At 53.8% G+C, this 12,811-nt stretch overlaps 2 protein-coding genes across 3 annotated transcripts; both read left to right on the top strand.

Annotated features, from left to right (window-relative positions):
* The first annotated feature begins 318 nt into the window (after positions 1–318).
* PV07_02730 lies at positions 319–7,726 on the top strand. Of its 2 annotated transcripts, XM_016389360.1 has the most exons (5): positions 319–1,310; positions 1,524–3,312; positions 3,370–3,495; positions 3,548–3,616; positions 3,664–7,726. In XM_016389360.1, the coding sequence occupies exons 2-5, from the start codon at positions 2,175–2,177 to the stop codon at positions 4,920–4,922; spliced, it is 2,592 nt and encodes an 863-aa protein (XP_016251262.1). In that variant the 5' UTR covers positions 319–1,310; positions 1,524–2,174; the 3' UTR covers positions 4,923–7,726. The 2 variants fall into 2 exon arrangements, with proteins under 2 accessions (XP_016251262.1, XP_016251263.1); XM_016389361.1 differs by lacking the exon at positions 319–1,310 and having other exon boundaries at positions 1,379–3,312.
* Positions 7,727–9,187: 1,461 nt separating this feature from the next.
* PV07_02731 (uncharacterized protein) lies at positions 9,188–10,595 on the top strand. The gene is made up of 2 exons (XM_016389362.1): positions 9,188–9,645; positions 9,704–10,595. Exon 1 carries the CDS (start codon positions 9,214–9,216, stop codon positions 9,610–9,612), a length of 399 nt encoding a protein of 132 aa, XP_016251264.1. The 5' UTR covers positions 9,188–9,213; the 3' UTR covers positions 9,613–9,645; positions 9,704–10,595.
* Positions 10,596–12,811: the final 2,216 nt, after the last annotated feature.

Here is a 12,811-nt window from a genome sequence, read left to right on the forward strand (position 1 = left end):
GTTGTAGATCGTCCAGTCTTAGCTGGCTAGCGACAAATAGTGAAGCGCTTCGCTCCAGATCCTTGGGGGCGAAATGTCGATGCCATGGCGAGCGTGAGGCGCAAAGGATTGGACATTATGCCCGCATCTTGGATACTGCCCCCGATGATGCTGACGATCATGACATGAGTTTGGGTGCCCTTGATGCAGATGGCTTGGGGGTGTGACACGGCAGACAATACGATGTTGGCGCAAACTCTGGCAGATATAAGAAGAGCAGCTGCAGGCCCATCCGCACCCCGATCTGCATTATTACCAAAAAAGTATTACGATCCAAGTGCCGCGGTGTGTCTCCGTCCATCTATAGGAAGAAACCTGCACCTATCCAGGATACCAAATCATCCCGACACACCCCGTCTCCGCTCTGGCTTGAAGGTGGGCTCGGGGAAATGATATTTGATAGCCTCTTGCACCGTCCCTCTTCCTCGAATCATACAGCCTCGTCCCGATCGGAACGCAAACTTCGTTCTCCCAATTTACCCCAAAGGTCTGGACCATTCAGTTTAGCACCACCTTCTTCTTCCGAACTGCTGAATTTCTCATTTGGCCAACCTAATCTGGATCTTGTTGCGCGAAATGCCATTGCGGGACTAGCAACAGCTACCTCGAAGCTCTTCTCTGGATATTCTCCTGCACACGAGATCTCTCACAACACGGACTACGCACGTCATTCATCGCTACCGACCCTCGGCTAAGTGAAGGACGGCTCCGCGTTTCGATACCGTCGCAGCCCTACCTCGCTTGTTCACTGTCCCAAGCTAACAACCACCGGACTCATCAGATTCACCCTGCTCCCCGTACCCTCCAGGGGTGTTGCGAGTATTGACCTGGCGGGACGGGAGCTGAAGATCGAGGAACAGACGGCCTCTTACTTGCTCGCTTTGTCGCGGGCGTGAGATCAGATCTACCCTGTCCCGTTGTGCAGAGCGGTAGGCTGTGTCCCGACTATCCGTCGCCCTCCGCCCTTTTCCAGGCGTGCTGCTGGGAAAGCAAGATCTCGGAAACCGTCGTCTACGAGTAGGCTAGAAGCCTAAGGCTGGCGTCCGGTGGCTCTCTGGGCCGGCTGCCAGACTCCCAGGCTGCCGACCTCCCCATAGGTACCTGTAGGTACCTCTAGGGACCTCGTGGACCACCCCTCCCGGGAGGCAGCTTAAGCGCCCGCCCCGCAGCGGCTAAGTGGAAAGAACGGAGAGCCTTCCCAACTACAGTACCTACCAGGCGGGCACCTGCCTAGCCACCCATCCCTATATTTCTAGTACGTACTCAACTACGTATGTGCTCCTCCATCACCATAAGCATCCCGTTCCATCATCCATTTTCCTGTTTCCCCCGTCCACATCTCACATCTCCGACACTGACTTTTGATGGCGCCGGCTCTTGGTAATCGGCATGCGTCACAAGACTCGTCTCATGGGACTTGTCAGACCGCCGTGGCCAATAGTGCGCCCGTCATGCCAATGACTCAGGGCTTACTCATCGTACAGTTCAGCCAAGATCTCGCGCTCCTCGAATTTCAAGCACCGCAAAGAGTCCGCCAGAACCACACCAGGCACACACCAGAGACAAACCAGCGCCCGCCCAAGCCTCCTGATCGCTGCCGCCAGACCTTCTCCAGCTGTCTCCAGAACCTGCAGTCCATCTCGTCATTCCCGAGCCCTGCTTCTCGATTGCGGAGACCGCCACAAGGAGCCCAGTCGCTGCGCCAGGGGAAGAGGACGAAGGCCCAGAGGGAAGGGGAAAACAAAACAAAACAAAAAAGTCCTTCCGACCCACTGCCCGCCCCGACATAGAGGCAAACGCCCACCCCCCCCTTAGCCGATGGTCCCCTCGTGGGCGCTCCTAGAGCTGTGGACACCCCCTCCAACAAGAGCTGGTGTTGTTTAGCCGGAAGGCCCCGTGCAGGCGGCATTCGGGGGTAAGACCGTGTTGCTGCTCGAGGCACACTGCTGAGTGCTCCTGCGTTCAACACCCCCTGGGTCATCGCTGCGGGAGCTGCTGGAGCTGCTGGTGCCCGAAGCCCATGCAGTGGGCGTGGTTCCAGCGGCAGAGGTAGGAAGTTGTGGGCTGATTTCGCTGAGCGTCCCCCGAGCCTCTCCTCTTCGGCGTCCCCCAAAAGAGCCATTTCAATCTGAGTGATGACGGACCCACATCCGACCTTCGCCTTTGATCACAATCATGTCACTCACTCGGATACGACAACTGACACCAACCTGATCTCCCCAGCCATCTTGATTTCACCCATGTCCAATGGTCGTCGTACGGGTGCTGCCAGTACCACCACCGCAACTGTCACCGGTATTGCCAACGGTCCCGGTCCAGTTCCAGGGCATGGTCCAGGCCCCAAAGCTACTAATCACCCCCATACCACAACCAGTGCCCGTGCCTACACGACTATCTCTGACCCTGATGCCGAGCCTGCTGACGCCGCTAATCCTTCCCCAGACACGCGACCTGTCTTCCTCTCAGAGGATTTAGAATACCCTACCGTCACTGTACATGATACAGACCCTCAACACCACCTAGCGGCTGCCTCTACTCATGCAGCTCCTGCCGCTAGCTATACCCTAGGCGTCCCAAGCTTTGGCTCACAGCCCTGGGCTGCTCCTTCTGGACCTTTTCTCGATTTCGCGCCTCAGCCAATATATGAGCCTACCGGCGAGTTGATCCACGAAAACATTCACACCTTTGACGAGTTCGACGCCCCTTCCATTTCGAGATTTCCAATTCCTCCCTCCACTACTCCGAAGAATCCGCCACCACCAACAAGCAACTCGGCCGACGTGGCCACCACCGCCAATGGTAATGGTTCGGTGACCGCTTTCATCCCGCCTTTGCTCCCTCGATCTGCTCTGAAACGAAAGTCTAGCTCTGTTGCAACGACCCCGACCGAATCTTCCGGCGACAAGAAAGTCAGAGTATTACCTGGTCCTGGACCCGAATCTGCCGTCGCAAGTAATCGCTTTGTCACCTTTGAGCGGATGTCAGGCGTCGGACCAACGTCCCCTGATGAAGGATCTACCTCTTCAGACCTCCCAGCTGGCTCCAGGGCAGTTCCAGGTATATCTGCTGGGAACCGCAGAACCCGCCAATCCTCCGGATCGACACCTAGACCATCAGTGCTGCCCACGACTTCGTCACAAACCTCGTCCCGACAGAGGGGGACACGTACTTCCTCAGGACATCCGCCCTCAATCCTCCCTCCCGAGAAGGTCTTCCCTATTCAGATAGGATCAGATCTATTCAGGCTATCAGGAGCCTCGATATCTTCCGATGGTATGACTTCTGGCGAGCAGCGAGATAGGCGGATGCGGAAACTGACGATCCAAATAGCACCATCCTACTTTACTCAGTTTTTCGAGGAACAAATCCGACAGAATGAGGAATCCGGCGGAGTCAGGACGCTATATATCGATCGCGATCCAGCAACTTTCCGAGACGTGGCGAGACATTTACAAGGTTCTGTTTCCTCCTTCTTGAGCAGTTGTACAGGCGCTGACGGTTGGTGAAGGCTACTACGTCAAACCAGTGGATGGGAGCCACTTTGTGAAACTGTTTGCAGATGCCCAGTTCTATAGCTGTAGGTCGGTGCGGATTCCCTGTGTTCGGTGCTGATATTCCCTCTAGTACCTCGCCTAATAGATCAGCTGTTCGAGTCTGAAATCTTCATCCAGATCGGAGAACGACATTTTCAGATCCCCAAAGACATCTTTTCAGAGCCTGGAAATTCCCCGAACTTCTTCTCTCTCGGCTTTGCAGTTTTCTTCTCGACACCCGGCGAGGTTTTCCCCGGCTTAGACCGCCGAGGGCTTCTTCGTCCACCCTCGATAACTCCACCTTACGTCCCTGGTCGATCCGCTGAGATCTTTGCAGAACTATTGCATCTTTTACGAGGCTATCCTCTCCACATTAGGAACGATTCACATCGAGCCGAGCTGCTGCGAGATTGCCGCTACTTTCATTTGAGGGGCCTGGAGCAAAAGATCATTGCCCACGAGATCAGCTACAATTCAGAGAGACAAAAACAGGAGATTTGTCTACGTCTGGAAGATGTCAAGCCTTCGGGCGTGTCCTACACCAGCGATGACTCCCTCGGCGAGAAGTCTTCGACTAGCGGTTGGGTTTACTACGCGAGGCCCTTTGTAGACGACACATCCTACGAAATGGTTGTGGAAATCGGGGGCGAGAGCACCGTGCTGGACTTGACGGACATGAGAGCGGATTTTCATGGATTGGCAAAGGCCCGCGTGTCGTCTCTGTTCCAGGTTGTGGCCAACAAGATGAACCTGCCCACAAATGCGCCTTTAGGACTGATGATGTTATCAGGAGGGAGGACTTCGCAATCGGCCAGCCCTGGACACACACCCCTGAGCGAAGACCGCGTGAAGGTGCGCTTCGAGACTGCAACAGACATAATACTGGACGGAGAAAGCTTCGAAATCGACTATGAAAGTTCAATGGGTCAGGTCATGCTCCACGGGCCCTCAACTGCGCCCAGCGAATCGGAGTCGGAATCGGATGTCATGAGTGAAGGAACAACAGTCAAACCAGGTCCTTCCACGGCCGGGGGCCAACAACGCCGACCTCAAACGCGACAACCACCCGCAGGACCCTCCTCGCAGGCAGCTGCAGCCCGTGGCTCCCTCCCAATTCCCCCACTCCAGACGAGCAGACTCACAGCGCCATCAGCCAAAAAGAGGAAGAGGCAAAGCAGCCAGGGAGAGCTGGGAGAATGGACCATCCGTACCGGACAGTGGCGACTGCGAGTGCAACCTAATTCCCAAGACTCGATACGAGGAGGATTCGAAATAGTTTTCGTCGGAGTCAAGATCGACGCCTTTTCGAGTGAGCGAGCAAGAAACGCCAGACGAGGATTCCTCAACTGAATCCATCGGCACCTCAGCATTATCACTACCTCTCTGTCCTTCCGCCATCCTGGAGTACGCTTGAGAATCTCACCGCCTTCCCCGATTACTCAAGCTGGGTGGCATTACGCCACACCGACCTTGGCAAGCATCTTCCTTCGCCGCATCTTACCATTTTGGGCAATTGCCCCATGCCGATGGATTGGAACAATATCACGTTGAGTGCCTCTGCGGGAACAGCAGCATCCGGATGATTTTTGCCTTGTGCAAGTCCAAACTCTGTAACTTGAGTGTTTCTTGTCCGGGGATCAGAGCAAACACTACGCAGAGCATGACAGAGCGGAGCGCCCATGAGCTCAGCAGCCGCACTCACCTTCACCTTACCTTACCTTACCTCACCTCACCTCACTTAACTTTACAACTGCATGACATGACATTGCATTACTTAACATCGCGGGAGGCGCTACTCCGATTTTCTGCCATATACCTTTGATTTTCTGAGTGGATGGGTTACGTTCACACAATATAGCCTATTTGTTCCCCAAAAACTTATCGCAGGCGGTACATTTGATACAAGCCGAAAGGCTGGATCGGAAACTCGAAGGATTGCTACACCGAGCGAGCGGCAACCTATCTGGGTCGTTCCTATATGCGTTCTACTTCTCTTGATTGAGGTCAACCTGTGCTGCATTGGAACCCTGCGGCATATGAGGACGTTTGCGCATAAGCCATCCGCGTGGAGACTCACATGCTGGATTGGGATTCGACAGGTCACGGAGACTGCGTCCGCAGCCAAACATATCAGTATAAAACCCATGTGTCTATTGTATACGACACCTTTCTCCACAGGAGGCTGAAGAAGAAAGGGTGAGCTTCCCATTGAGGAGCAATATACCGAAAGGACTTGCACCCGTTTTGGGCCACCAATAGGAAAGGAAAGCCTGGGAACCCTGAGGTATCGAGCATCTACAGGGTAACCGCGGTCTGCGGAATTTCGGATCAGATGCAGAGTGTTACGGTGTTGGCCACTGGCGTCGATTTCAAGGCCACATAAATGGAGCCGGAAGCGGAAATGCCAAAAGCAACAGGCACACTGGGCCAAAATTGTGGCGTCCAGCGTGGCAACACCGACATCGCTGGTGGGAATCTCGCTTGTGCGTGGACCTTTCTCGCTGTCTCGCGAAGCTGGAACCAGCGGCTGCTCACTTTGCCCAGAAGTGTTGGCTCTATTTCCGTCTTGTGCCTTGTTCCAACAGTCTCGCAATTGCAGAGTGGAAACCTTTCTACAAGTGCAAGTCTCTAGTGATGATGGTATGGCTGGGCTGTGCATGGCTGGAGACGGTCTCAACCAAATGCTCTGACTCCTCTTCTCCGTCTTCGCAGACCGCAGCATCAAGCCAGACCCGATATTGGAAATTGGCATTCTGCGCCTACGCCTTGTGTCACGTTTCGACATTGCACCATTAACCAAGCCAGGTAAAAATCGCAACCAAGGTTGGCTTCCAGGAAACCACATTGGCGAACTTAATTCTTGTTACATTCATCAACAATCTCTTGCAAATCAGGAAGATGGATAAACAACGACCTGGAATCTCACTCCAATCCCACTTAAAAGCGATCCGTACCGCGGGCTGATACTCAGGCTCGGTCGAGCAAAATCCGGGAAGGGCTCGATGAACCGTGGAGCCAACGTCCCAACGATGCTACAAGATCAAGAATCTGAGCAAACCGGCCCCTGAAAGCAGAAAGGGGGCAGCTCTGGGAAAGCATGTCCTGCGCCAAGGAGGATTGGATTCCTCAGCGCGGGCAGAGAGTGTCCGAGCGCGGCGGACGGGTTTCTCAGTCGCTCTCGCAATGCATGATGCCGACTCGGACATGAGGGACTCTCTCCCTCCAGCCCAAGAATCGTGGCAACCACCGTCCTTGGGACGAGCAGCCAGTGCCAGAAGCGAGAGCTCACTGGATTTCTGGCCGAACTGTGCTTGGAGAGGATATCACGCCGGGTCCTCCTCCTCCTCGCCCGAACCTGGCCTCTACAAAGCAGGAGGGCATTTTCTGGTTATGGAATCATCTTCACAGCCCCGGGCCCCGGCCAGGAACCTTTGATCCGGGTCCACTGTGGTTTTGACTACTGCATATCCTTGCATGGCATGGCATAGCATGGCATAGCATAGCATTGCATCGCTTAGCATCGCATCGCAACGACTACTAGGGTTAAGCCTTCTTCCGTCTTAATACATCAACGATAATTTCAAAGGCCTGAGCCATACGTTCTGCACCTGCCGGACAGGTGACATTTGCTGCATATCCTCTGCATGATGTTTGTTGTATGGCCCTGGACAGAGTATTGAAGGCGCGGCAATCTTTGTTATCTTGCCGCTCACTCCACTCTGTCGCCAGTTGACTCATGACCCTTTGTCCCTCCAACCCCCTTCGGTAGGGGAGGTGCCAATAGCCAGCCGGGCATTAATAACAAGGCCGTCACCAGGCCATCCCGTTTCTGGGGGTTTGCGGCCTGAACCTCTCCCCAATCTGCTTCGCTCGTCCGACGGGAAAGCAGTCCCACGGCGCCGGGTATTTCACACACGCAATACGATACGCCCACGGGCGAGCTGGGCCGTCTGGGGAGTCCAACTTGCCATTTGGGTGCGGGAACGGAGGTTGTAGGTCAAGACTTCGACCAAGATCCGTAGAGAATAGGCCTCTGCAATGCTGCAGTGGCGCGAGAGTTGCATTGTCATGACTAAAACCCAAGGCTTGGGCTTTGGTAAAGGAAGTCGGGCCTTGCCTGACTCTGACAGAATATTACTGATTCGAGCAATTTGGATGGGAGTTGCTTTCCTTCCTCGCATTGTCACTCGCTCCACGCTAGATCCTCCCGCGTCCATGTTCTTGTCAGAGAGGGTTGGACGCTGTCACTGGTCGACTTGAGGGAATTTCCTCTCTCTCAACCAGAAAGTAGCCAATCCCGCCTCCAAGGGAGCACTAGCCGGGACTTTCAAACCTCCGAATCCCGCTCAGTCATGTAGCGGGCACAAGCAAAGGGCGGAAGAGGAGGGAAACGCTGACAAAGGAAGGATTGCTTCCCAGTGCTACAGGTGGATGGGTGGGGCTCTGATCCAAGGGTGAGTGGGAACCCAAGTAGGCTGAGGTCATGTTGGAGCAGGCCAGCTGAGGTGTTTGTGGTGATGTGATGAGGCTGTAGAAGAGGTCTGGTGGAAAAGAGTGACACATGGCTATTTCGTAACAGCCATTCTTCTGCCACCTCGCTTAATGGGGCGGATATGCAAGGGTCGTTGACGGGACTGGCGTCGCGCGGTACCCGCCTGTCGATCATTTCGTATAGACGAGGCCAGCCTCCGATTCTGGAAACTGCATTGCGGCTTGCAGTGAATACAGACCAGTGTCTGCCCTCGTGGCGTGATATTCTGGTTGGGCCACTGGGCCGGCTCTCATGTGGAAGCCCAACGTTGACGGGCAACAATCGAAGTGGTTGGCTCCAACTCGAGTATTATTCATCAGGCATCGCCCGATGGGCTCCAGTTTTCGTTGTTTTGGTCGAGGCTCGGGGGGCGGCATGCGGAGTGGTGATTACGCAAGACCCGCTAAGAGAAGCACGAGGAGAGCTCGACGGAGAAGCCTGTTCTCAAAGCCGTGTACGCCTGCAAGTCACCTTCGCTAAGTTGGAAGGCTCGTCGTATAGACAGATCGGTCCTGCATTGAGAAATCGACAGCAAAAACGGCCGTATATGCCCGGGAGACTTGGTCATGGGAGGCGATGATTGATGCGACTAATCAAGTTGTGATTCCTCAGCCTCCTGTTTTGTACATAAACCCTGCTGGACTCACTGGTATCGGTGCGGAGCTGCTCGTGTCGCTCGGTGCAACGCCTAGCAAGTAGAGCTATTTCAGCTTTCGCCGTACCCGGGTCCTTGCATGTCGGGGTATACCACAAGAAGCAGCCGAGCTGAGAGGAGGCTGGATAGTCAGCCAGGCTTGTGCAGCAGCTGAGATAATGGGCCACGGGACGAATCTGCTGTGGACCATTGCCCAAAGCTTGCGACACTCTCTCACTCGAGAAACTTGATGACATAGCTTGGACTTTGTGTTCTAGCGTGCTGCGACTTTCGGCTGGACTCTTTCCAAGATGAAAGTATTGCTAGCCCCTTTATTAATTTCACTATTATTAGTGGGACATCCGGCAAGTGACTCGGGTGGTGATTGTCCTCAATTCCTTTGAACAGCGCATTGCGTTGTAAATGGGACTTGGGTGGCATTGCAACTGTTGGCGACTTTGCCATCGCTATGAGATATGTCGAGGTTGCAGCTCTATGCCTATTCCTTTCCTATTGCGATCGAAGGATCAATCCGTTCTCTTTGCTCGGTTGTGGGCTCCAATGGGAATCGCCTTCTTCGCTGCCTCTTGCGGAAATGTGCCCCCCCTCATACCTCAGCCTTCCTCAGTGAAAGGACCTTTCTTTTGCCAGACTGTTGCTTGGGGACGGTGTCTGATGATATTTTGAACCGTGATCAGATGATCACATTGAATTTTCTTTGCATTCTGAATCTTACAGGAGGTGATCTGGTATCTTGGGCAGCTGGGCTCATCAAGGCCCAGTTGCGGTGCTGCGGGACGCCCGCATCGAACCGCCTACGGGGGCGTAGTTGCGGAGCTGGCCACATGGTGGCGGATTGTGGGATCCGCGAATGATGCGAGATTGAAAGTTGGTGGCTGGTAGGGAGGGTTTGGATTCCAGAGACCTGCTGACGCACGAAAGCCTATATCTGACTTTGTTCGGTAGGGCCAGGATGAAGTTGGGAAGTGTTGGACCTGTCCTGTGGTCAAGACAGGGTCAGTCTAAGAGGGTTCATGGTCTTGACGGGCCGAAGATGGCGCACGATTGCTGTCCACCTCCTGCCGGCGTAGGTTTTCTGTTTCTGGCCATATCCTGTATTCAGGCAATGCCGATGCCGTAGCAGGAAGTAAGAGCGCAGGCCACGGATCAAGCGGGAGAAAGGCGCAGGAAAAGAGGCAGGGGGTTGAAGCAGCGGCACCGGGCTTCAGTTGAGGCTTAACTTCCGTCTAGAGCAGGTTTTCTGCGGCGAGGAGGAGGGGCCCACGGTCTGATCAGGGCGAAATTGAGCAGAAAAGCGTGGCTTGAATCAAGTGACGCCTTGACCTCTGGCGTCGAGGCTCATCGATAGAAACAATATTGCAGACGCTGTTTGGGTCGCTGTCAAGCAAAAGAACGGGAGGGGGTCTGGTTTGACAAGGTACAAAGGGTCCTTCTTCCCCAACTCAATGCGAGGCAAAGACAGATGATTTCAACCCGAGATTGGTCTCTCCTACGCATCTGGCAAGATGCATGCCTGGTTTCCCGGAACTTGGGCACAGATCTTGAATTCGAGTCTTTGGAGTTGGTGACAGACCACAGCTTCTGAGGCGCATCCATGGGCACCTCTGCACTACAGCTGCGAACTTGTGCAGACACCCCGCTGGTGGGACCTTCTACATTCAAGGAGTAGTGACTACACGCTCTGCCAATAAATTATCATCAATTGTCTATGATTTCTGGTGAGGATTTTCCACGTTACTAGATAGCGTTTCGTTCGAGGCAGATGGGAAGCAGCCAGATGAAGCCCCAATGATTGTCAGAGCATCGGAGTTCTGATTCAGCATGAAATAAATGAAACAAATGTCCCTGTACAAAGGCCTGTTCATGTTGCAGCTTGTCCTGGTTTGCTTTGAAAGTGCTGCTGGGAGAACTCGACACTATCAGCCCCTAGAAGAATATGTTTTTCGGGAAACGACCAAAAGGGAACCCATCAGTGAGAACCACTGCGAGAATCCATGTGGTAGAAATTGATACACTCATTTGAATTTTCAACGATTTCGATGTTGCGAGAAATCAATGGTAGGGACATAAAGGAGGGACGTTGGAGGATGGCCACAGTCTCCCATATATAAAGCCATCCACTGTTTGCATAACAAGCAACAGGTCTCACAAGAGATCAGGTCATACACAAGTAGAACGTCTTCTGCATAGATTCCACGTACCCCTGGGGATTGCTGTTGTGTTCTACGCTGGGTGTACACCAGGAGCTCCCACATGGGAGCAAACTTGGTTGCAACGATCAAGACGACGTCGGAGATGTTGTGAAGGTCTTCTCAAGCACCATCAGGCTGTAGGTACACAAAAGTTAACACCATACCTTTGAAATGATGTGTGTAGCGTCATAGCGTCGTCTAGGAGGTCTGAAGTTCAAGGTTGTGTCAGGTTACGTAGAAAAGAGAAAGTATCCATTGCCAGGGAGGGAGAGGCGACAGCCCATGTCTCCGGCAGCGAAATCGGCGAGAGCCAGCAACTTCAAAACCACAACTTGGTCGCCCTAACTAGCTCCTTGGTAACTCTGTAGCTGACTAGAAAAGTCGTGAAGCGAGGTGGAAGCACAGCGGTACTATGTAAGGCCGAAAGGTGGGAAGGTTATAGGAGTGTGGCCGTCTGAGACTGGTGCAGTAGTCAGGACTTCCTGCACCCAGAGTGTGACTCCAAGAACGGTGAAGCGTTCCTCATTGGGAAGTCCTGAGAGGTTCCATTGTCGTAGAATATATGTTGGTTCTATTGAATAGATTTTGCACTTCCCTTTTGAAAAAGTTGGTGATGGTTTGATGGGATATGGCCCTTCCTGTAGCCCATGACTCCTTGTAAAATCTGCCACATATTTGTGAAGGCTCAGGAGATTGTGCTCCATCTCTCGTGAGACCTACTCTCGCGACGGACTCGGCCTGTCTCACAATAGCTGGCATTCTGTCGAGCCTATTATGGGGTCCAGAGTCGAAAATGCGCGGTTGCACGAGGGAGCACATCTACTGGCAGCTACTTAGAGCAGTGACCCGTAAAAGACCATGGCTGAAAATATCTCCTCGACTTTCTTGCTCAGTAGACGACAGCCATGCTGGCGCAAGAGCTGGTGGTCGTGTTGGAGCGTTCCCTTAGCCAGGCTGCAGAAGTAGTTGAAAGGGGCGATGGGACGAACGAGTCTCTATACGGGCCAGTCGGATTCCTGCTGGTCTCCTAGAATAACTCTGAATGAGCAAGTCCCAAGTTGGAGTAATGAAATTAACCCGTAGGGACGGCCATGGGGTGTTGTGATGCAAGCTCAACTCAGCAGATCTGGCTCACCATGTGGATATAACACGAAATAGAACAGTGTGCACGCAATGCAGAGACAGTCAATTTCTGCGGCCCTTCGGAGAAGCCATGACTGGTGTCCGAGGGCCGTTTTCGCTTTGGTGTCGTGGTGGTGAGGTCTCCCCGGCGATCGTTGGTTTTACGTTAATTCGATTACCAGATGCGGTTTGGATTCAAGGTGACCAATATCTTGCTAATCAGCCCGGTATGAGGTCGATGACGATTGAGATTGCCGGCACTTGCAGCCTTCGCTCAGGGGCTCCGCAGACCTGGTGGGCAGTGGGCACCAGAGGCAGTCCACGCTGGAAGAGGCTCCTTGGGGCCAGCCCAACGCAAGCATGTTGACTGAGGATGCCCATGCCCTCCTAGCGAGACAACCGAAGCGTCTCGTCACCGCCTGGGCCCTGGAAGCGACCTTCGTGGTTCTTGCCGATCGTCCCAAATGGCTTGCATCCAGGTAGCCAGTCACAAAGACCATGCCCAGTTCCTCTCCCCTAGTCTGCATGGTAGTCAGGCTCTGGGTTTGGTGGAAGCCAACGGTTGACGGTCAGAGGTTGCAGTTCTGCTACGACATGGTACAGTGCCACACGCGCGTGGCCGATACCAAGGAGGATGTGCTGCCGCTCGCAATATGGAGCTTCATTCAGCCTTCCGAGTGCTGAAAGCCTCAATGGTTCCCCATTCTGGATGATGGCCGGATACGAGGCCATGGCCAAC

This window comes from Cladophialophora immunda (assembly GCF_000835495.1).
Source record: "Cladophialophora immunda strain CBS 83496 unplaced genomic scaffold supercont1.2, whole genome shotgun sequence".
NCBI lineage: Eukaryota > Fungi > Ascomycota > Eurotiomycetes > Chaetothyriales > Herpotrichiellaceae > Cladophialophora > Cladophialophora immunda.